We start from the raw sequence: 26,986 nt of genomic DNA on the forward strand, positions 1-26,986 counted from the left end.
TTATTTCAATATTTTTATATAGCTCAGAATGTCCATAGTTTTTACTTAAAACTATGAAACCAGTGGGCTGATCTGAATGATTCTTTTACCACTCTGTTTATTGAAATTCAAGTAAAAATTTTTATCTATTGTGGTAACTGCCAGGAATGTACAAGTTACATTCAGTAATTAAAGACAAATTGATGTAGGAAAAAACTGTGTATTTTTACAAAATGAGACTTTTACTACTTCTCAACATAATCCCCACCAATATTAATACACTTGTCCCAACGGTGAACAACCAAAGGTTTTTTTATACCTGATGCAAAGAAGTCTCTGTCTTGTTGTTTGAGCCAGTTTCCCACAAATTCTTTAACCTCTCTTGCTGCTGAACTTTTTCCACGTAATGCCTACTTTAGTGAGCCAAACAAATGAAAATCCAAAGGAGCCAGATCTGGACTGTAGGGAGGATGTTGGTAGTATCTCCCAACCCACTTTTCTAATGGCTTCTTGGGTCAGCTGGGCAGTGTGAGGGCGAGCATTGTTGTGTGGCAATATCACATCTTTTCTTTGCGATCCACAACTTTTTCCTCTCATTGTTGGCTTTACTTTTTTCATCAGCATGTCTCAGTAGTAGACACTGTTTATTGCACACTAATTTTCCAAATAATCACAAAAGACAACACCGTGGGCACCCCAAAAGATGGTCATTACCCGTTGATGCTTGCATTCTGAATTTCTTTCAGACAGGTGAGCTGGTGTTCCATTCCATGCTTTGTCTTTTGGACTCTGATTCAAAATGGTGAACCCAAGTTTCATCACACGTTAAAATCTTGTTTAGAAAAGGGTCACCCTTCCTTTCATAGCGTTCTTTCAAGTCTGTACACACTTTGAGTCTTGTTTCCTTGTGCTGTTGCATTAACTCTTTTGGGATCCACCTTGCACTTGTTTTGCTGTACTTGAGCTTGTTACTGATAATGTTATGAACTTTGCCAACACTTACTGCAACTGTTTTTGCTATATGTTCAACTGCAATACATCAATCTTCATGAATAATGTTGTTAATGTGGGTTTCAAGCGAAGGAGTTGACACTTCAACTGGCCGGCCAAGACATTGCTTGTCAATCATTGAGATTTAATCATTTTTAAACTGTTCTACCCACTTATAAAAATTTGTACACATCAAACAACTTTCACCACACTGTAAATTCATTCAAGAAAAGATTTTAGCGGTTTTTAACCTCAGAAAGCAAAAAACGGATCACTGAATATTTTTCAACTAATGTAGAAACTTCACGTGGACACATCATCATTAAATGCAATATTGAGGTTATAAACAAAGCAATTTTTATCTGTCAGCTGTTCTCAACTCATCCCAGTGATGCCAACCTAAGTCATGAAAGTATAAAACTCCTCCTACAAACTGTTTCATTTCTACATCAATTTTGTCTCTTTAACTATTGAATGTCCCCTGTACAATGCGTTTAAGACTTAAATCAAGAGATCATATCATATTTTACAGCCTCATTTTTCATGTAGGAATATTCTATTATTGACTAAATCATGTTCTTTGACATAAAATTACTTTGTTTCTATGAATAAAATTTACATAATGGACTGAATTCTATTTTAAGCTGGGGATATGTTGTGGTAAAAGACTTCAGGAAACAAGATTTAAAAGAAATAAAGCTTGAAATAGTTTTAATACTATATATTTTTTTTTATTTTGACCAAAGGTACCTTTTCAGGTAATGGAGAAGAACTTTCATATATAGGAACAGTAAGTAAGTAATGCATATTGCTATGGATATGAAATAAAATTTAACCAAATGTAATTTGTGATAAATTGTATCAAACATTCAGATAAATGAACTACAAAATTCATACAGGTAACAGGCTGTAAAAATTAATGCAGAAAATTTAGGCGACTAGAAAGCTTAGATTTAAATAAAAGCACAAATTTTCAATTGCAAAGCAAGAAAAGAAAAATAAGAGACTACACTCTTTAAGTTTTAATTTTTTTTTTACTCCAAATTACTATTTAAAAATAGTGATTTGGAATTTGGGGCTAATTTTCCTGTTTTAACCAAGTATAACATGTGAAATATCTTTTGAATGATTAACTGATTTAAGTCTACTTGTGTTTTTTTTAACTGGTCCTTTACTTTTTTTATATAAAAATAATTAATTATGTTAATAATTTTATTATTTTGTGGGTGTAATATATGTATATGAGGACAATTCAATGTTAGGAACAGCATAGGTACATAAAACATTTTAGAAAGGTAGAAAGGAATAAAAAAAAAACAAATTATCTGTATGATATTTATTGATTTCAAAAATCCCTTTTGGCATGCCAGAAGGAGAAGGTAGATTTCACCAGTGCTAAGTAGGAGATAAAAAAATTTCCACCTTAAAGTTAAAAAAAAACTTCAAATTTACTCAATATGATAATGGTTACATGTGAAAATTTTTCACATGTTTAGCATGACAAGCCCCATCTTCTTACAATTCCAAAAATATTTTGATCATCTCCTGCCATAAGCCAGGAGACGAAAAATTGTTTCGGACAAAAGTTTTGTAATGTTTAGAGGTCTAATGAACACTTTAAACCAATTTGATACTGTGCCTATTAAGGGAGGTATGATTTTTTTTATCTTCAAAACCCCATTTTTTCCACCACCTGGGCCAGTGGTTGGTGCTATCAAAAAACTTTACTTAGATAAGTTTTAGGCCCTTACCCAAAGAATACTAGGAACTGTAAATGAATTTAATATTTTACTTAATAAGAAAATTAAAAGAATATTTTGTTTTTTCAAAAAAGCCCCCCCCACCTATAGTCCAATTTTGGCCGTTAACAAACTCGACCAAGATTTTGGGACAAGTTATTTTTAAGGAACAATTTGAAAGTGATTGGCGCAAAATTACAGCAGCTGTGTCTACAAAAAAGTGAAATATATTTATAAATGTATGTATAAACTTTTGAGCTGACAGTAGTTTTAGGGTCTGGGGGATGTGAAACGCGAAGATATGTCAAAATTTTCCAGAAGTTGAATCACAGTACTGATTACAATAGGTAGATTTCTTATGAAATCTATCTAAAAATTATTTGTCAGTGCGTGACTGAATTAAATGTTTATAATTTTAAGAAAAATAGGATTGAAAAATATAAGTTTTATATAAAATTTGTATGAGAATTATAAAGTAACTATAATAAGAAAAGAAAAAATGGAGAAAGAGGTAAGCTGAAGATAAGATCCTTTCTTTGTTTTTTGTTTTAATTTATGCAAAGAAGAAGGAATAAATAAGCTAAAAGGAAAAATTCAGACCATAGTAACTGGTAAGGACAAAAAGCTAATATTTATAGTTCTTTAATCGTACTGTACTTTGAGAATATTGCTAAAATTAGGAAAGGGTAATTAATTTTACAAAAAGGAAGATAGGAATACATTGTACTAACTTATTGGTGCAGATCAGAAAAACTTCCATGCATAAATATATTAGAATTACACAAAAATTTAGAAAGAAACTCTTAGAATTATTTGTATAAATTTTAGTGCTTTATAATAATGAAACATGTACAACAAGAAATCCAAAAATAATAAAACATGATGTTAGGTAGATTAATAGAATATAGTATGAAGAGGTTTAAGATAAAGTAAAAAAAAGTTTTTCTTTTCAATTTATATATTATATTAAATTTTGTTTTTATTTTTCTAAGATCGATCCTTTTCGGGAATCATATTCCTCTGCACTATATAAATTATATTAATCCAATCAACCCAAGTACAGAATTAATAAAATAAAATAGGATGACACCTATATCTTATTCCATAATCCAAGCAAGAGCACTTTCGTGAGTACCTCACATCGTCAGTTGCTCTATATAATTTTTCAAATCGTTGGTTCCAAATTACACCTTAAAATTAAAAACCCTATGCTATACACGAGATTTAAAATTGTTAAAAGATCCCTTTCAATTAAATCAAAACAGAAATAAAACTAAATTTTTTTAAATTAGAAAATTTCAAGTTGTAAATTAAAATTAAAATTGCATATATATAAAATATGAAGTCATTAATAAAAACAAAATAGAAATCCATGTAGACTAGTTAGCCAACGTTGTGTGACAGTACACAGTTGAAGTATTATGAATTATCAATGTCTAAAGAAGTGCTGCTATCTACAGCAGCTTTTATGATTGTGTCACCTTCATATTCAGTATGTCGGTTGATTAAATTAAGTTTACTTTAATATTTATTATATAAGTAAAATCTTTCTAAAATGTAAAAAATCCTATTATTTGTATTAATATTGTATTTCTTAATTTCCAGTACTTCTAAATCTGTATGAATATCAGATATTGAATGTATATTATTAATAAGATGATCAGAAACATTAGAGAAACCCAATTTTCTAATTTTATATCTAAAGTGTTCTGTAAATTAAACATGTTATCTAAATCACAAATATATTTTAAATAGTTTAGGGCTGCATTAATCTTACTACAGCATGTTGCTAATTGTTGGTAGAGTGAATGTTTTTTATTGTGTATCATGTAAATGATTATGAATCTGTTCAATTCACATGATTGAATCTAACATGATCATGTTAGATTTGCTGTTTTTTTTATTTTCTTAATTTATCATTATTCTCGCAATGCTGGTTTTCAATACATACCCAGTATTTAATTTATTTTATCCTTTTTTATGTTATCTAAAAACTAGAATGTATTATTTGTTTATATTTTTTGAAAACTGTTTACTTTTTAAGTATTATATTTATTTTAAAATAGTTTGTAATAATGCAAAATTATAATTTAATTTAAATATAAAATAAAAATTTTATTTTAATTATAAAGCAATTTGTAAATAATTCAGTAATAATTTAGTTTATTTAAATTAATCTGTATGTTTATATACCCAAAATGTCATCAAATTCTAATCCATATCCTCATCTTATAGGTATGTAGTATAATATTGGTAAGTATAGTATATGTATTATTGGAAAATTTGGGGTAGTATATATCTTCCATGGATTGTAAAAATACTTCTGTAGATGAAATAATTTTGAGGTTAATTGTTACTTTTAACATTACCTACATAGGGTGAATCAGAAATTTGTTTTGAGGTTCCATAATGCAAAGAAGGAGCCAAAAAAATAAAAAAGATTTCATTTTGGCTAGTATCATGATCACATTCATGGAAAATTTATACTATTAATTACTATTAAACATGTAATTTTATGGAATGATTTAAACACATTTACATTTATTCCTATATTTCAACCTGCTCACCTATTTAATAAATTGTAAACAACTTTTAAAAGTTAATATAAAAAAAAGCTTCCCAGCTTCCCTGGGAAAGTTGTATACCCTGACTAACAAGGGTTTTCTATTCGATTGACTACTACTTTGAAGGAAAATGTAGTATATAAGAATGCTAACAAAGAATTATGTAAAAAATTATTCTACTGTTTTAATACAGTTTTGAAATATAATACCTTTGGTAACCATATCATACCATCCCCTTGATCAATTGTAAACAAAAATACATGGCAACAATGACCCATATACTCAAGTCATCCTACAAAATTGCATTAAAATCTGTTAATCCAGTCTTAAGATATCAAGCAAAATGATAACTAATAAAAAAATTAGACTTTGTCCCCTACTGCAGAATGAAATTACTGAAATATATATAAAAAAGTGACATATTAATGCAATGAAATCATCTAATTAGTACAAGAATAGTGACTTTAAGTTTAGAAACAACAACAAAAATAAAAGGGTATTTTTCCCGCACCCCCTTACAGGGATTTGAACAATGCAATCAGAAAGTATTTTGGTGTGATCAAAATTAAATGACACCATTGCTAATACACTGAAACCGTTGTTTCAAATTTCATTCAATTGGTTAATTCAGTCTAGAGATATCAAGTAAAAAGCTGGTCATTGTCTTTCCCGAATTTTTCAATGCTGAAATAGTGTTTGGTTAGACAGTTTTTGAAACATCAAGATCTACAAAACCCCAACATGCTAAATTTTATCTGATTAGCATTGTTTTCCTTATATAGTAGTTACAATATAACTACTTATTTCCGGGGAAAAAATAGCAGGATAATTTTTGGAGATTAGTTAATGAAACTTCTAATTTGTTGCTGTATGATTTCTGTAATGTAAACAAAAACTTAACGATTGCTGTCTTCACTTACTTTATTGAGTAAGAAGTTTAATTCTCTTATTTTCACTCTATTTTATCTCGCTTCACAACTGGCTTACAAGACGGAAGAGTAAATAAATATAGGACATGAAGTGACAATATCATTACGATAATGCTTTAGTTACGTTCAGAGTAACTGAACCATTCATCCGTTTTACTCCGTGAAATCATTCGCACAAAATCATGGTCACTTTTGAATGAAAACGTTAATAGCTTTCATTGTCATGTAGTGTAAATTACTATCGATATATCGAAATGACGATAGATGTTGTTGATTAATAGTGTAAATTGGAAAATGGCGGCCGCTCTTACTCCGGAACAAGAGCAGGTAAATTAATTTGATGTTTGTTCTGTTTCTGTTAATTAATGCAACATTAAATTTGTTTATCGTAATTATTTTTTAGAAGACCATGTACTGTCATGCGATCAGTGAATAAAACATCGGATTACTTTTTTAGGTGTACATGTACAATAGATACTTTGTGACAGGAATGTTTTTTTTTTATTTTCAGTTAATAAAGTGTCTACTGTGTTTATTTCTTGTTATATTTTGCTAACGATTTTGTTACGATTATTTTTTAACGGTATAACTATTGATTAATCGGGGTTAACTCACATAGGTAAAAGAGTGGGCGTATTTATGAATGGAAGTTGGAATATGAACTCTGGAAAACTGTGAACGCGTTGTTATAATTAAGCAATATAGAAATAACTTGAAGTTTACATATATAAATTTCAAGAGTTGATTGAGAATGTTATGTTTCAATGAAATCATTGTTTTTTTAAATATAACATTTAAATACATTATTTTCTTAGTTCAATGAATTACTTAACCTCAAAAAGTAATATTTACGTAAAATACAGTATTTACCTGTCTGTTACTTATTTATACAATATTTACGATTCTTTTATAAAGATTGATATGAATTGACCCAAAGTCGGTAAGCTCGTAACTGGAATGAATGGTTATGGTTGAATATATTTATAATTTCCAGATTTAGTAAATTGTTTGCAAGATTTCTGAAAGTAGTCTACTTTCAGAATCATCTCGCTAGTAAACCAGTAGTTTATTAGTGCGAGATTGACTACACTTTTGTTATATGTACACGCCTTTTGGATGTTACCATTTTTGTTCTATAGCTGCTGGTGTGTAATTTGGTCCTTAAACTATCTGAAGTAAAAGTGGTAATATAATCTAGATATCAGGTTTTTTAAAAATATTTATGTTTTGTAACGGTCTTTACTGTTATGTATAAAACAAAGTTATTGAAAGACATTAATCCTGTAATTAGTATATTTAAGTAACTTAGAACAGATCATTTTAATTTTTCTTACGTTGAAAAATAGTTTATATATTTTTTTAATTTTTGGCATGTGTGTAAATGTGTACTGTATTTTAACTCTACCATTTCAGTCTCAGCCTGGATTACAGTAGGAAAAAAGTTTTACATATATATACAAAAACATTTGTGTGTGTGTGTTTTGTAATAGAAAGTTAATACCAATTTAACACATTTATCATCCTTATCATAATGACAGGTAATGATTTGATTAATAGCAAAATAGATGTGTGGTGTGTTTAATTACATTTTGTATAATTTCATGTTATTTGTTTTTCATGAATACAATGATTTCAGCCCTCATTGCCTTCCAAAACTAAACATGATTGTATTATTCAGTTGTAACTTAATTTAGTAGTGTTATTAGATATTGTAGGTTGTCTGCCCTAAAGCAGTTTCTTGCTCTATGTTTGTCTCTACTCTCTTCTGTTTCCAGCAAACCCGTTTGAGTGTGGTAGCTCTCATTTCCATCTAGGTCATTGATCATTTTTAATATTTTCTGGCCTCTCTTTTTTATTCCTTCTACTGAAGCTGTTAGCACTATTTCAAATAATCCATTGATTTGTTCCAGACTATAAGGTTTCCTGTTCTGATTTATTGAAATATTAAGTTTTGTAAGCTTAATTAGCTAAGTAAGCTGATTAAGCTCACTTTTTCTATTTTTTCTTTGTCTGGCCATTTAATCATCTCCATATTCTTCAAATGCCTCTCTACCTCTCTTTCCCCATTTCTCCTACTGTCCAAGTCAAATCCGTACAAACATATACTCCAAACATAACACTAAACAGGGTAATTCTTCATGCTTAACTCCATATTCTATATCTGTTCCTCTCTGTTAAATGCTTTCATAACTATTCGTGGTTTTATTTTCACTTCTACCATGTATTATTAACATCGTACCAAAATATTTGTACTGTTTCCTTTATTCAATAATTTCTTTTTTGTGTGTAGATATTCAGTGGCTTGTTTCCTCTTACTCTCATATCTCTTGTTTTCATAATTTTCATTTTCACACAATGTCATATTTCTTATAATTTTAAAATCATCTGTTGCATACATTGTACTTTACCTGCTAAAACAACCATGTTATGTACTTGTACAATGTATTTTTTTCTTCCAATGTTGATCCGTTTATCTTTTTCTAGAAAAGTTTTTTATATCTTCAACATGTACATTACATATCATGTATATCTTTAACATGTACATTGAGGTTGGAGATAAGTAGCATTCTTCTTCCTAAGTTATTCCCCTTCCTATATTGACCCATTCAGTTTGTACATCCCTTATTTTCATAATCATTTTCTGATTCATATTCAGTGTTCTGTATTTCCAGCCTACTCTTTGACTTTTTAATATTTAATTTATTCTTTTTGACATGATCAAATACCTTATTCATATTTATGAGGCATACACATCTTCTATATACCTGTCACCAATAGTGCCTAATCTGTGCCTCTTCCTTTCCTAAATCCACGTTGATCTTGTGTAACTCTTCTCCTTTTTTTACTTATCTCTCTTTTCAGAATTCTCAAAAGAATGTCTGCTGAATGTGAAATTAACCTAATTGTCCTGTAATCTTCACACCTTACCTGCACTATGTTTTTTGTAATTGGAATTATGATTGTTTTAAATAAATATTTTGGCTTGATATTTCATTTTCATCATCTCCTGTAATCTAAATTTAGACACTTAGTCACTTCTTCGTATCATTTACTGCCAGTAAAACATTAGTTTCAGGATTATTGCTCCTATTTTGTTTTTGTGTTTTATTTCAGTCTGATCATTTATAGGGAGATCACTTGGCTTTATGTTTGGCTTTACAATATAATTTTTCTTTAAACTTAATACCCTTTTTTTAACAAAATAAATTTATTCTGACTTCACAATTATTCAGTTTAGTTTTAACAAATTGTTAAGATATAAACACGATTGAATTTAATTTCTTTTTTTAAATTTATTTTAAAGTAAAGAAATTCTATTATCAAATTACAGACATTTTTTTGTTAATTGAGCATGTTATGTGTTATAATATTATAATGAAAAAATCATTTCAGGCTCAGCCAATCTCGAGTAAGTTATAATACATTTTTTTTCATACCTTTTGTTTTATGACTTGATGAAATGTTCATTATAGTGACACGTTTCTTGTCACGTGTAACATCATCAGATATAAGAGAATTGTTGCATAAAGATTGCCACATACTAATGTAAAATAAATAAATGTGAACCCTTTGTAAGATATACACCTATAACAGTGTCTGTATATTTTAAATTATGTAAATGTGCAGCAAACAGTGTTTGTTTATTTAATGTTTTTTGAGTTAATTTGTTTTATGTCTTTGACTATATAATTGTGATGCATCTGCTGATAGAACATGGTTTGTAAAATGTCATTGTAGGGTACATTTCATAAAAAGTCACAAGATGGTTAAAACAAGAAATATAAGCATTTTTTATTTTTTAATGTGATTTGGATTCCAAAAAGAAAAATGTTTATTAATAAAAAGTAAGTTTTAACAGCAAATGATATAAGTTTTAATCACAATAGATTTGGGAAGAAGTGGTTGTATTTTCACCATTGCTTTTATTGCGTAAGTTGTATTAATTTTTAACTTAAATGCCTAAACAGATTATTTGATTTGTTTACTAGTAATCTCCCTCTTCACTAGCACAACTTACCTTTATACCACAAACAGAGGAATATGTAAAAAGAAAAAAACTATGCATATTAATAATGTATAATATGTAATTGGTGTACAACTGTGAAAAAAAATTATATGAAATAAATGGTTTTTGGAAAAAAGTTATGTATGTGATTTAAATTAATTTGTACTTCGCTATCAGTTCAAAATAAAAATTGCGGTTACAACAAAAATAACTGCTATTTTGGCATAATTTTTTATTTATAAACAAACATGATTCTATTGTAACTGTTAGCTTAGGTTTATTTATCAGTAATGTCTCATGTATGCTGTAAAAAAGAAACACATTTAACAACAGGTTGATTAGTAATCATATTCTGAATTTAATAGTGTATCGTGATATTACAATATAATTATGTTAAATTAACAAGAACTTTCACTCATTCACATGTTTGTAGCAGTGAAAAAGTTTCTTTTTTCATTTTGTTTGATTACAAGATTTTAATACAAACCAAATTCTATAATCATTATGTAACTTGAACAAAATAAGCAAAAAACTTGGGATTTTCATCAACTGTTCAGTGGTGTTGAATTGATGAAGTTGTTGGATGGTATTAAAGTTGGATTGAACCATGTAACCGTTTTCAGAATGCCCACTAACAATTTTTGACACTTGAAAAGTTAGTACAAACTTTTCAGAATTGCCCACTAACTTCTTAAATGTGCAGTTAATGCAGTAAAGTAAATTATGAAAATAAAAAAATTGTTAATACACTAAACCAGAAATTAGTGACTAGATTCCACTTACTTCACAAAAACGATTAATGCATTATTGGTGTAGGAATCATTCAATTTTTCCTTCAAATCTGTATGATGATTTTTTACATAAATTATACATGTAATTTAATTATTTTTCGATGTTGGCTTACCTTTTTGGTTGACTGGCACCATCTCTTGAGTAGTATCTCTATGAAAGGCTCCTCCATGGTATTTTGCTGCCATTGAATCCAAATAATGCCTCACTGTAGCTTAGTGCTTTGTTACACCATTTTTAATTTTCCCACCCTTTCCCACAGTTTTGTGCATGCACAAAGTTATACTTGTGGTGGTTGCCTTTGAAAAGTTGGAATATAGCTGCTTCATGTGTGGTGGTATAATATGCTGGTCATTAATAAGTATAAATTATAGATCCCTTCATAATGTTAGTTTTTATGGCATCCTTTATTCTGCTGAGGGATGTGAGAAATAATTTACAGGAAGGACTCTTGTTTATCTGAAAATTCCATTCATTATATACTGTTATGGAAGCATACAATAGGCATTATTTTTCTATTTCATAATTGATTGATAACAAAGTTATACTTGTGGTGGTTGCCTTTGAAAAGTTGGAATATAGCTGCTTCATGTGTGGTAGTATAATATGCTGGTCATTAATAAGTATAAATTATAGATCCCTTCATAATGTTAGTTTTTATGGCATCCTTTATTCTGCTGAGGGATGTGAGAAATAATTTACAGGAAGGACTCTTGTTTATCTGAAAATTCCATTCATTATATATACTGTTATGGAAGCATACAATAGGCATTATTTTTATATTTCATAATTGATTGCTTTTGTTGATTTTACTGTTCAATACAGATATTAACTAGAGTACATTTATTTATTTATTTATAATTAGGGCTTAAGTTGATAATGCTGCTATTATTTGAAGTTGTGAGTTTATATGTTAATTAACTGAGTAAAATTTATAACAAAACCAAGTGGTCGAGTAACGCTACTTAATAATAAAATTAACCTGTTTATTTTTATTTAATAGAAAGCCTGTTTTACCCAATATTTCAGATCAGAAGACAAAAAAACTAAATTTTATCCTTAATTTGGATTCCAAGAATTTCAGTATAGTATCATTTTATTCTTGGAGCAGAGATCAGAACAAGATATTTTGCAAGCTGTAACTTGAAAACAAATTATATCCAGTCATACATTTATAAGGTTTAAAAAAAAAATGTATTACTGTTCCTAAGTCATCCCTGAAGTGTTGTTTTACATATATTGCAGGTAGTAACTTATTAGTATACTGATATATATGTATTTGTATATATATATATATATATTGTCCATAAAATAATATAATGGGGTTTTAAATGGTTATAGCTTCAGAACAAAGCATTGTAGAGAAATGAACTGTACCTTAAATGAAAGGGAAACACTCCCAAGTTTGTGCGTGCGAAAGCTAACACATGGCCACACAAGCACTTGTGCGCATCATGTTTGCAGTGCAGAGGAAGATTTAATGTGTGATTTGGCTTGCTATTTTTAAGTCAGTTATAAGTGTTAGGCGTGGATACCGTGTTGTCTCTAATGAAGACCCAACCCCACATGAAAATAATATTTGGCAGTGGGACAAACAACTCATAGAAAGCAGCCAGCCTACTGAAGCAAACACATCCAGGAGGGGCATCAGTCTCTGATGAAATGATTGAAGCAGTGCAAACAAGTTTCTTGTGTAATCTGAAGAAATTTATGCAGAAGTGTTCTAGTCATTCCCAAAACAACTGTTCACTGTGTGTAAAATTCATGTATTACAACAGTTTTATCGCAGGACAACGTGAAAAAAATTGATTTTGCTGTAGACATTCTGGATAGGTTAGAGCAATATGATGATTTTTTAAACTAGTTCATTTTCAGTGATGAAGGTATGTTTTATGTTTCTGGACAAGTACGTCAGCATAAAGCTTGTATATGGCGTACTAAACCCCCACATGTTATTATTGAACATCAGCATGACAGTGTAAAAATGAATGTATGGTACGCTATTGGAATAGACAGAGTTATTGGTCCCTTCTTTTTTGCTGAAAAAACAATAACGAGGAACATCTTGGATATGTTAGGATATATTATTCCAGTTAGACAGAGCTCCTCCAGATTTTTTTGCAGTTGTGCAGGATTTTCGTAACGAAACATTTCCTCAGTGATAGATTGGACGAAAAGGGTGAATAGCCTGGCCTCCACGGTTCCCAGAACTTACCCCCATGGATTTCTATTTTTGGGGTTTTGTAAAAACAAGTGTATTCTATTCAAGTTTGAAATCTGTACCATGTAAAAGAAAGGATCAGTGAAACTGTTTCTTCTAACATGCCAGATGTACTCTGCTATGTATGGCAAGAGACTGAATAAGTTCTTGATGTGTGCAGGGCAACTAAGGACATACACATTGAAATCTACTTAACAGGTAAGAAACTTGGACTGTTTCAATTTCATTTAATGTATAGTTCATCTCTCTACAATGCTTTGTTCCGAAAACCATTTAAAACGCCATTATTATTTTACAAACACATTGTATATTACTAACTCTTGATTCCCAGTTCACAATTTACTGTAATTAAAAATTTAGTTTTCGGTTTTAGCCATACATCAGTTATCATCTGCTGCATTTGATTTGTTTGACAATGATAGTCTTGTATGATATAAAAAGTTTTCATTGCATATCTGATCTGAAGTTCCACGATCCATGGTAGGCGTGGAACAAAATCTATATTACTCAAATTTAAAAAACCATATGTCTGTAGAAGTGCTTTTGATATTGCATCTGAAGTTTAAAGCATGTTGTGAAATGATATAATTATCGACTCATTAAAATATAAGGTGCCTTTACTAAGTATTATAATTTGTAATTTACAAAATATTTCAGATGTATAGTATGTAATATTGTAGTATGTTTAAAATAAATGTAATAATATAAGTATATAGTGAATATAATAATATGAGTTGTAAAATATATATATATATTTTATTTCGTGCGCTTGTGGTTTAACAGTGATATTGAGAGACTAACAAAAAAATTTCTTATAAATACAATTTATTACTCCAAAAATATATAAAATAAATAATAATAATAAAAAAAATAAAAATAATGATAATAACAGTAAATAGATATTTCAAATAAAAAGACAAAATTTATTTACTGACAAAATTAAATTATTAATACCAATTTGCTAAAAACATTATGACTGATAGAAACTAATATTGCATTGACAAGATAACAATAGAAAAATCTAAAGTTTATACCATTCACTTTATGCTAGTATTATTACTGTTGCTGTTTATAAATGAACTACCCTACACTTTATGAATGAATAGACTACTGTTACTTGTTTGCCAATGACTCGCAGAGTATCTTTTTGTACTCAACCACTGTCCACAATACAATACTCAGGACACACTCTTCGGTCATTGTTACCGCGCTGTTATTGCTATTACCACAATTGCACCGAACACAGCCTCATAAAACTGCTGACTGTCCACTGATCCTGGCACTATTTCAGGCTGTCGGTCTCCTGACCTGCAGAACCAGTACCCAATTTGTCTCTTTAATTGTTGAAGCATAATAATTTTCATTGCCTGCATCCTTATGTTTTTCTATAAATTCTTATTCTGGTCTGGTAATCATTCTGTCTGAACAATAGTTTTTGGAGGTGTCATGTATCACAAAGAAAAAATTGTTAAACAGACCCATACTAAGAAAAGAATCCTTTTAGTTCCTTCTAGATTCTTATTTCTTTAGTTCCTCCTTTCTTCTTAATTGGAAGAAACCTGTTACCCTGGTCTATTATACTGGTCCTGTTGCAATATATATATATATATATATATATATATATATAAATTATAATATCTGCTTTTGTGGCTCTGGTACTTAGTTCAGATGCTGGCTGAACATATGTGTACTAAATAATTGATGAGAAACATTGAAAATATTCAATACAATATCTGAAAATTTATCATTAGCTCTATTATTTAATTTTAAGAGTTGTTATTGAATTGTTAAGATGTACAGATAGAAGAGTATATACATTTATAATTGACTAGTTTATTAAATTATCTTAACTATTTTTCTAACATTTTGAACACAGATTTACTTTCCATTGTGTTTCTGTGATTTTGAATATTGTTACTGATTTAATAAGTATACATCAAAAGCATTCAAACATCCTATTTGAAAAATTGTGTAGTGTTCTAGATTTTTAAAAGGTATTATGTAGGATGTTAAATGTATTCTTGGATAATACAGTTTTTAAGTTTGTATATTGAAAAGTTTCAAAATAAATTTTATGAAAAATCAGTGTGGGGATTGGTCAATATGTACAGTTATAAATTTAACTTCTCTGAAGTTAATGTGAAGAAAATGGTTTTTGTTTTTCCATATAGTATACGATTTACTGATGTGAGAAGAATAAGAAGTGTATTCAGCCTAAACATTGTGTAATTAAAAACTGGAAGGTTTTCGACTTTGTTAACATATGATGTCATTGCTTATTGGTTAGGTTATGTGAGGTTGGAGGAAACAAGTACATTGATAAATTGTAGATGTAACAAGTATATTGATATATTTTAGATGTTAAAGACTGTTTAAAAAAGAGCAAAGATTTTTTTCTTTATTATATGATTTTTATTAAATATTTTAATATCAGAATGTCATTTTAGATTGATTACTTGAACATTAATTTAATTGTATCATTGTTTTTGTAGTGAAAACAATAATTCCATTTAATAATATTTACGCGTTATCCAAATTGAACCTAAATATTTCTTTTCAGAGTTTCATGTCTGCTGTCATAAGTTGCAGAAGAATTTGAAATTTGGTTTACCAAATATACGATATATAGGTATAAAAATAATAAGAAGTATTTTTGCAGCACATATATAATAATAAAGAACTGCATGTTAATGTACATTATAATTTAACTGCCAATGATTCACAATGCACTGTACTTGTATGAATTTATGTATGTATATAGTTTACATATATACATATCTACTATTAAATAGCTGCATATAAACAGATTTGCTTTTTTTGTTTTTATTTTTATGTTTATTTGTAACTATAAATAAATGCTCTTTTACGTGACTGTTGAAAGTAATGTTTTTTTAAATTTTTATTAAATATAATTATTATACACAGTTAGCTCTGTAATTATACTTTTTGGGCCTTATAAAGTATTTTTATTTCTTTAATTACAGCTTATAGATTTTATTCTTATTAGCAGTTATTTATATAGTGTTTCTCCTAAATAATAACCATTAATAATGAATGGTATTAAGTTATAATGTAATTTATTGCATGAGTATTTTGAACTAGTTTTATTTAGGTTTTGCTCTTTTTAACCAACAAAAAAAAAAGAAGAATGAAAAAATTCTTTAATTTGTGTGTAAGAATTACTTTTACTTTCTCACATGTATAAGTAATGTTTCAAGTTTTGTAATTGACTAAACGTCTCTTTTTGACATTTCCATTGGAAAACCATTTTAGGGATCCTGAAGCAAAACAGGTGTTTTTATAATGATCTTTCTGTCGTGTACCTCTTTGTCTGCAACAGAGTTACAGCTTGAACCAATTGATTGATTTTGATGAATTTTGGTATGTGGATATATTTCAACTTTGTATACAGTTTTTTCTTTTTTTATTTCATTTTATATAAACAATCACCAAAAATAGGAAAAATCCAATTTTCCCATATGTGGCTTTGATGATTTTCTTAACATTTTGGCTATACAATAATTGATTTAATCTAATTTAATTTAATACAAGTTGATTTAATTTGGCATAATCATGTCTGGAAAATTTATGGGGTCCTGCCCCACTAATAAAAATCTGGTGTGGACACCACATGACTTACATGTACGTCTATTAAGTTACATATACACATTTTTTGCTACATTTCATTTAAATTTATTTCATTTGAAAGTGAGATGCTATCCTCCAATTCTTTAATAAAGTGGACAGTTACACAATTGCATTGTGGTGGATATCACATTTTTCTGTAATGTCCGTATCAGCATTTTATATAAGTTTATATATTAATCTTGTTTCACGTTGCTCAAGTAGTTACGTGGTAAGTGAGAATGTTTCAGATCCGTAACCATGGACACATCGGTTTGAATCCATCCTCATATACATATATATTTTTTTTATTTAAATATATTTATTTATTAATAATTGTTAACCTTTGTAAAAATTTTTGAATTAAAATGAAAAGTACATAAAATGTTATTTAACTTCTGATATTTTTTCATATTTTTTTTTTGTATTGTTATTATTGAATTATTATTTATTGTAAAGTATTTTATAATCGGAGGTTAATAATAATTATTAATAAATCAGTATATTAAAACTAAAAAAAAAAGTGTTAAAAAAATATATGTGTATGAAGTCAGATTCGAATCGATGTGCCTTCTTGTAAGATCCAGGTATTTCATTAATTAAAATTTTATTTGGCTATAACTCTGGAACCAATGAAAATATGTACCACTTATCATATATTGTTGAAAAGCTCTCAATGAGGTTCTATCACTACAGTTAAGAAAAAGTCCAAAATCCAATTTTTTTTTATTTTGGGCTTTTTTGGACACTTTCGGTTCAGTTGATTTCAATCAGAAGGGGAGGTGCACAACTAGATGTTACAACAGTCATAAATCCAAAATTTCAACATCCTACGGCTAATTGTTTTTGAGTTATGCGAGATACATATGTATGTATGTACATACAAACATCATGCTGAAACTAGTCAAAATGGATTCAGGGATGGTCAGAATGGATATTTGTGTTGAAATCCGAAAACCAAAATTTTTCGCCATCACAATACTTCCTTTACTTTGTACAAGAAAGTAAAAACTTATAACTAATTCTTATACTGGAATTCTATTTACTGGAAAATAGGGATTGAATAACTAATCCACTAAACCACTGGTCATTAGACAGAGCAGTGTTTAACTAAAACCTAATGATCAGGATTGCATTTTATCAAATATGTAATAATTAAATAAAACAAAATGTAGTAATAATATAGATTTGCATTAAAAAGAATAATTCTACTTAGTTTTGAACCCAGGACCTTTTAATATGTTATGTAAAAAAAGAAGGCAGTTGCACTATCTGTTCCTTAGTGACTTTTTAGAGTTTTTACCATTTATGACCTGTTGAAAAATTCAAAACCTACCTAGCACCTGGTAAAGTGATGCTAAAGTGTTGTGGGAATATAAAGGCCCAATTTATTGCTATTATTTAAAAGAACAGCTGGTACTATTGTGACATGCCAGAAGATAAAGTGAAACCTGCAATAAGGAGAAGACATTCTGGTTCTCTCTCTCAAATGGTGTAATTCTTCTGCATAATAATGTGCACCCCATGCTGTTCAAAAGACACAGGAAGCTATTCAAAAGTTTGTTGGAAGGTTATCCCAAATCCACCTTGGTGTAAAATTCTGATGGTGTGAAATTTGGGAATTTCACACAATCAGTTTTTTTTTTGTCTTCTTAAAGAGTTTTATATAGCACCAAGTTCAGCAAACAATTAGCTGGTCAATATTACAGTACAAGAATGGCTGAGACATCAAGGTTAGGAATTCTGTGAGATAGCTCACAGAAAGATGGAATAGGTGCCTAAATATAGCTGAGGATTATATTGAAACGTAGCATTAGTTTCATTATCAATGAATAATAATTTTTCTTCAGTCATTTTTCTGTTTAATTATTGTATGACCTCTATATCTAGATAGCAGTTTTTTGTTGATATGAATAATTAAATTAGGAGGTTTATTTCTTACTGTTTCTCACATATCATAATGTGGTCTGTGGCCTCCTAGATGTGCAACACATTAACTTTCTTATTAATGTAACATTTTACTTCTAGCCTCTTCAGCAGTTATCCATACAATATTTGACATAATTTTTTCAAATTTCATTGCTTCCTAATATTTTAAGTGCCAAATCCAAAGAAGTTTGATAGTATCCTCACTTAATTTTTATTACATTCACCGTAATTATCGAAAAATTAGGTCTACTGATATACTGAAATAAAAGTACAGTTTAAAAGTAATATAATTTGAACTAAATTTAAACCTGGGCCAGCATAACAATTGGTTTTATTTGGGTTTTTGTTTTAACAAATTGTATGGTTTTTACAAAATGGAAATCATTTAATTTATAGAGGTTATATACTCAATATGACCTGATAAAAATAAGATAATTATGAGTTTAAATTTAGATTTTAGTTGTAGGAAGAAGCACAAACATTGTCTTACCTGATAGGCTCCTCAATTACTATTTGGATTTTTGTGAAACCCCCAAATAGGAAACAGAGTTCCTAGATTATCACAGGGATTGTTGACAAAACTGTGAATCCCAATAAAGACAATTGCCTGATCCAATAAACATTGCTTTACTTCATAGCTATAAAGAAGATTACAACAATAGTGTAAAACAACAAATTAATCTTCTCCATGGTGAAGGATAAGAAATAATTCATTATTTACATTGTCAACATGTGGTGTGGAGCTGAGTGGGAGTAGAAGGTCTATCCGTCTTTCCCTGGTAGACCAGACCAGAGTCCATAAATGAAACCAAGTCAGGCGTATTAACTGTAACTGAAAATTGAGTTCACCAAGAGAACTAGGGATAAATTTTGTTGTTCAATCAACATTTTTGGTTATATGTTATTTATTCAGTTGCCTCGAATGTTATGAGACAATTATACACAAATTGGTTCTATAAAGTGTAGAAGTAGGCGCGGGGTTCGTGCTTCTGGGAGTTCGGTTAGCTAGTTCAGAGGGCAACAAAGTAGGATAGTCAAGATTGTCTGAAAGAGGCCCATAGCGAAGGCGAAGGCTGAGTCATTAACTCTCTGATGCAAATGTCTACCGAGGCATTTACATCGGTGGCATCCCAACGAGGCCTGGCTTATTACTATGAGATGTAAAAAGGTAGAGGGCAAAAGACAAATCCTGGTGAAGCCTATCACGGCTTGGATTGGGATGGCGGTTGGTGTGGCGACCGGAATCGTCACAAGGCGGGTGTCTTCCCCTATGGGGGTTGGGCTGTCAACACGTGGTAGATGAGATAATAATACTTAAATAATTAAAGCAATAATTAAATGCTTTTTAGAAATTAAGTATATAATTATTTTCTATACTTTAAAATGTTTGCTATCAATCTATATATAATATCTAACTTTGAATCTGTACCTTACAATATTTTTACATTATATGTATTGTATTAATATCATCAAGTCCCTTTTATGTTAAGTATCAGAAAATGAATTTATGAATCTGTACGTGATTGACATACTATTTTTTAGCTATGGTGTTTTTTTTTGTATATTATAAATATTAATGAATGGTAAATGAAGATTGTTTTAGTGAATAAGATTTATGAAATTGTTAAATTTGGAAGAACAAATATTTAAAAATAAAAAATAGCTATTAATTTAAAAAAGAAAAAGAAGTAAGTCTTGTTATAAACTGTTTACTAGATTTTCTTACAGCTTGATGGTTGTAAACTACCAAGCATGTTAAGTAATAGTAAATTTAATTGGTTAACAAAAAAATATGCAAACTACTATACATAAAATCTTTGTATCGTATTTGTATTTTCTTATAAATAATTTTTCCATTGAGGATTTTTTTATTGTGAGTAAACAGAACAGCTGTAAAAGTTACCCATATTATAATTAAATTTTCTTAAATTTTTTATTATTATTATATTATCTTATTATTACTTAAATTTATTATTTATTATATTCTTAAATTTGTAATGTGTGTTCTACAAACTTGGAATCACTAGTGATTAGTGTTCTGGAAAACTGAGGTAATTACTAAGTTTAATTAATAATGCACTTATGCGGATCAGAAATTAAACAACACTGTGTAAAATTTCTGTGCATGCAGTTGGAATTTATTAATCGGTAATGTTCAAATTAGGCCATGTCATCTAAAACAAAAAAAAAATTAATAAAGACAAAATAAAAAAAAGACAGGAAGACTGCGTGAATTGAGGAATTAAAGTAAAATGTGATTTGAAGTGTGGACATGCTAATTAAATTTTTTATGTGTGTAAATACTTGTTTTTGTGAGGAGGGGGAATACCAATTACGTACGCTCCATAAGGGGCAGTGTCGGGCTCGTCACAGGTTCCGCAAGGTGTTGATTAAAGTGTGTATGTGTTCCTGCGCCCTACCGACTAAACCTAAACCCCCTCATCAACTCTCCCTGTCGGGACTACACCGGCATTGAAGCATTACCACGGCCTCGGCGGGAACCTTCGGACTCAGAGGATTCAGAGTCCCCTTGCGTCATCACCGTTGCCGATCCATGCAAGCGACAGTTCAGCAGGTAGATGTCCTTCACCCCTTTGTTCTACGGTCGTGCTCTTCTGTCTCTCTCAGAGGTAGAACGTTTCCCAAAAACTATCATTCCTCTGGTGGCACTGTAGAAATCCTAGAAAGTACACAGCTCAGTCAGTCACCATTCCAGTTTTATCTTCCGTTTCCTTTGTACTGAGAATATTTGCTACCATACTTGATACCAGTTCCCATTGTCTAGTTTCTTTCAAGATAAAATTTTATCGCATTTTCTTGTGTCAAGCTGGCTAGTTCAGGCGAGACCCTAAAAGCATTCCATCTGTCACAAACAAAGAACACATTCCGGAGTATCTTCTGCTCTACAATATATGCAATCAGGTAAGGCTCTTCTTTTAAACCTGCCTAGGTATGCCCCAAATCCCCCGTGGCCCGAGAGGAACTGCGTGAGGAAGTATGACAACCCCCACATCCACTCCGGACACAAAGTTCAAATAGGGAAACAAACGCCTGGTCCACGCTCCTTTAGCTGAGGCTTCCCAGGACGCCTGCCATTTTTCCAGCATTATTTGATATGCCTGTTTCTTGGGAACTCCATCGTGAATTCTGCAAATCAAATTAATTCTGAGGCTGATCGGTGGCACACCGACTATTACTCCGACCGCTGCCCCGTATACTGTTCGGTATGCCATAGCTTACGCTATCGCCAGTCTATGCTGGAATGACTGTAAAAGACCACAGTTCCTCTTAATTTCACGAACTGACCTCTAGGCCGGGGCTGCATATAACATTACAGATGTTGCTACTGATAAAATAAGTTTCCTTACACCAGGTCAACGTCCACACTTCGTCGGCATCAGTTTCCTTAGAGCAATCATGGTCCTCTCAGCTTTTGCAACAGCCTCCCTGGCATGGATAGAAAATTTCCTGGATATCCCCAAGTATAACCCTAAGTACTTAACTACCCTTCCTTTATCTATCTTCCTTTATTATTTGTTCGTCTACTACAACAGTCATATTCCTCAATTTCCGTCGGCCAACCATCGGCAACACCGCCGTCTTACTAGGAGCCAGCTCCATTCTCCTTTCTCTGAGGCAGCAACTGATTCTCCTTATAGCTTCGTTGGGCAGCTCTTCAATTCGGTCCTCTGTATTTGCAACCACCAACAGGGTCAAATCGTCGGCGTACGCGACCTTCTCAGAGCCCCCCGTTAAATCCATGCGCAGAAGGCCGTTGTACGCCGCATTCCAAATTATTGGCCCGAGGACCGATCCGTGTGGGACGCCACCGAACATATTAAAATCTTCCTGTCCTTCCTCTGTAACCACCAGTAGAGTTCGTTCGTGCAGATACCTGCTGACTGCCAACAAGTATTTGCTTACACCTTTTGCTTGCAGAGCATCCGACACCACACGCCACGGAACGCTATTAAATACGTTCCGTATGTCCAGGAAAATTAACAGGGGATATGTCTCTTCCTCCTTGTTCCAGCGGCCTTGTTCGCAGCCCATCGCATCACGTAGTTAATAGCATCAACACTAGAGTGCCCCTGGATGAAGCCGTACTGATTGTCTGAGAAACCACTAGAGAGCTCTATCTCCTCCAGTATCCGTCTAGCAATCATCCGTTCGTACAGTTTTCCTGTTGAATTAATAAGACATATAGGTCTATAATTCATTCTCCTGTATCCGGGATTAGGGACCAGGACTAACCTTGCAACTTTCCAGTTGTAGGGAAAGTCTCCCCTTCCAAGAGTCACAGCGCCTCCAACAGGGCCCATCCCAACCCCGTAGGGTGAAGACATACCTTGTGACGTTACTGATCGCCACACCACCCCCTCCGTTCCGAGCCCTGAGAGACTTAACCGGAGGACGTCTTTAGACCCTCTAAATGATTACATCTCACAGTCATCAGCCAGGCCTCGTTAGGGATGCCACTGATGTAACTGCCTCGGCAGAAATTTGCATCAGTAAAATACAAATCAAATTTTTGCCTTCACATAGACCTCAAACGGACATCTTCACATCCAACCTAACATGATTCCCTCAAACTAACTAACCGAAACTGCAGAAGCGCGAACCATGCGCCTAGTCCAGATTTGACAGCACCGTTCGTAACTGTGAATGCCTCAAAAAACGAACGGGTTAAAAGTTAAATCAGTGCTACACTCATACCAATCAAATTTATGTTTTACGCAACATACAAATTTAGACCTACACCCAAACAAGTTGACCAATTTAGGTCACCTAACAAGGGAAACGGATCCTCATTCCGGTCCGCGCAGGAGCCGAAGACAAACCCCGCACCCCCACTCATTTCATCATGGAGTCTCGCGTAGCATTACCAAGTCACAACCTGGACCGTCACCGGCGGAACGAAGCTACACCCCCGGTTGCACGGTCTATCATAGCCCGGCAGCGTGCCCCCCCCCCAGTGGGAGCCCCAAATAGACCAAACAACATCACTATAATCTTGGCACGATGCCAATGCGACTATCGCCCACCAATCCAATGCCTAGGCCTGAACCCTAGCCACCCGGGATCCTAACACGATCAAATACCTAGATTAAACTCCCTCCGCAGACCTACACACCGCAAGGGCACAAAGAAAACCAGCCACTATAGACCACTCCTTACGGATCATCTAGTTAATACGGAGATCCAGAAAGGAATGTATATTCTCAAGTTCCCTGACAGCTCGTGAACGTTCGACCTCGTATCGAGGATAGACGTAGAGGACGTGGTCCACTGTATCATCAGTCCCACAATCCGGGCATTGATTCGAATCCACCAAATGAAATCTAGCCAAACTCGCCCGAAAGGCGCCATGACCGGAGAGAAACTGTGTGATATACCGATTGGAGGAAACCCATCTGATCTAATCAAACACTATAGGAAATGTACCATGCGTGTAGCGACCTGTGGGGGATTCGTCACACCTGACCTGCCAAGACGCAAGGCCCCGGTCCTCAATCTCCTGCTTTCGTTCTGTCGTCAATAGGTTATTTACCTTGGAAATGTAGCGTTCCTTACGCTCATTAGCCAAGATATCTGTTGTTTTGACTCCGGCTATAACACAGATTGGCTCCCGCGAGACTATTCTATAACCGCCTATAACAGCCAGCAATAGGAATCTGGGCCCGCAGCAAAATGTTTGCGTAACACCTAAAAGCAAAGCAGTGAACCCAGACAGCTGCAGCATATAGCATAACAGCTTTGCTGACACCTTTGTAAAGGATATGCATGGTACGGTAATTCAACCTTCATTCGAGATGAATGACTCTACGTTCATAAAAAGCTTCAGCAGCCTTTTTTGCCATATACTGTAGATGTTCCTTAAACCGAAAATTCTCATCAAGGATAACACCCAGGTATTTCTGAACCATAAAGTACCGAATGGGGAGACCACTCATTCGAACCCGGATTCGTCGGGAAGCAGCCAATCGGCCCTTAAGCAACATCATTGTGGTTTTCTCTGGGCTGAAAATCATCTGATGTTGGAGACTCCACAGTTGGAGTGTCTCCCATGCATGAGCAGCTCGAAACTCTACCTCGTTACGCGAATCCCCTTCAGTCAGTAGCAGCGCATCAGTTGCAATATGGAATCGAATTCTATGATCCAAAGACTCAGAAACACTATCCTGAGGGCATCCTTTAGTTAGGACCCAGTGATGGCACTCTGCCAATCTTCTTATTATCGAACCTGGGCTTTTCTTTTTATTGATCTTTGTCGTCGCCAATTGTAACTCCTCTAGAGAGAACCTGTGTACCTCATCTCTGAGAATCTCGGTCCACTCCTTTTCCACAAATAGAAAAGGGATAATATTGCCTTCTTTGTATGCTCCCTAGACAAGCAGGGAAGTCGTCCACCCAGCTTCTTAGTTGCTGTCTCGAAGCCTCTTCCTCAGTGGTCGGAGTCCAAGTCAGAAATTAATTTATTCCAACCATCTGATTTTGCTTTTTTAATCGCAGCACTTAGTTTCTTCCTAGCGGTTTTGTACTCTTGTCTCATCCAAAAAATATCTTTTTTTTTAGATCTTTTACATGCAAGATTACTCTCTGGGATTCATGTCCCTTGTCTATAGCAATAACATCCCTAGCTGCAGCTAATTTGTCTTTAAGTTTTTGAAGGCCTCCTTCCCCGACAGCTTAACCTCGAGTTTACCATCTGTACCCTTTTTTACAGAGATATTGGCCATGGCCAAGTCGATACCTACAGTTTCTTTCAGTTTCTTCTGAAGGTTAGCATATGAGACCCCCCTCGTTCCTGACAACCACTGTGTTCATAAGGGGGCGACCAGTTTATTTCGTCCCTCATCTTCCCCCGATAGGAACAGGGTTACCTCCGATCCTCTTCGTCTTGCCCAGAATTCAAGGACTTTCCCTGTGAGGGTTCCCAGCCTACCACTGGTTGTTGCCACGACTACGGGTGCGGCGTCCGCCATTACTGCAATTTCTACTTTCTTTAGCCCTTCCAGTATTTGATCAACCTTCTCCTTACTATCACTTGAGGTAAGGAGAATGTAGTTATCTCTTCCATTTCTCAGCCCATCTTCACCCAATATTTCAGTGGTCATTACCTCTCTGATTACTGTGCCTGGCAGGAGCGTACTCACATTGAGGTGTTTTCTCACACCCACAGTGGTCTTATAGACATAATTCATAAGTGGTCCAAGACAAATACTTTGGTCAGTACCTCATCTTCCCGAGGGAATCCTTTTTGTTACTTGGTTTTTCAAAAATGATGTTCTGCCACCTTTTATCAATAACTTCCTTGAGCTCCTCAGTGGAGCCAGATGTCAGGATGTTCCTAAGTACCACAGGATCCACTCTGGCTGTCTGTCTTCCATAGATCTTATTCTAGTGATCTCCTGCACTCGGCCAGCCAAAACCTTGGCATAACTTTGAAGATGAATCATCCAATCTTTGATCATCTTCTTGGTTGAGGAGTTAGCTTTAATCATGTTCGCTAAGGCCTCGACCTCATTCATTAAGATCTCTAGCTCTGTAGACTTCATGTCTGTACTATCCTCGCTATGTCGTTTCCTCATGCCTACATTTGATTTAGAGGTCTCAATTCCTACCATGGAAACATATGCGAGACTTGTAGATGGTTTCACCTTAGGTGACCTAGCCATCTTTTGGATCTGACATCTTAATGTCAAATTGTTTGTTAACACACCCACATAAAAAGAACTCAAAATCTCAGAAACACTATTTATTTCTAATTATTTTATTTAATTTTAATAAATTCAAGTTAAATGATAAGTTGCGTACTTACCGATGTTATCTATTAACGTTAATAATAATTATATTACCACTTACTGATTTGCTATCTGTTATCAGCTGCAGATAAACGATTAATCACGTACAGCGAAGAGACGCTCCACTATAACCCTTATTGCCTATTACAATAAGGTGGAAACGACAAAAATCACAATAAAAAACTCTGTCTGTTAACCAATATCATAAAACTTTAAAAAACACATCCAGTAAACACTCATCTAACAATCCCTATTGTCTGATCCAAGAAAAAGCCAAAAAACTTAGTCAAAAACACTATCATTGTGGATCAGCACGACCACACGTCCTTACAGTACAAGTTCACTAACTCGAATGTGTAAATGCATTTAAAAAAAGGTAAAGTTGCAGGTAAAGGCACTGACAGTTTTTAT

General features: G+C 32.6%; 1 protein-coding gene across 1 annotated transcript in view; it reads left to right on the forward strand.

Moving 5' to 3' along the window:
* Positions 1 to 6,442: 6,442 nt before the first annotated feature.
* Positions 6,443 to 26,986, forward strand: part of Ptpmeg2 (Protein tyrosine phosphatase Meg2) — a 188,520-nt gene continuing 167,976 nt past the window's right edge. Inside the window, exon 1 of the mRNA XM_075365180.1 lies at positions 6,443 to 6,528. Within this exon, the coding sequence (XP_075221295.1) occupies positions 6,466 to 6,528 (63 nt within the window). The 5' untranslated portion in view covers positions 6,443 to 6,465. The remainder of the gene's footprint in view (positions 6,529 to 26,986) is intronic.

Source organism: Lycorma delicatula, chromosome 1 (genome assembly GCF_047948215.1).
Source record: "Lycorma delicatula isolate Av1 chromosome 1, ASM4794821v1, whole genome shotgun sequence".
Lineage (NCBI taxonomy): Eukaryota > Metazoa > Arthropoda > Insecta > Hemiptera > Fulgoridae > Lycorma > Lycorma delicatula.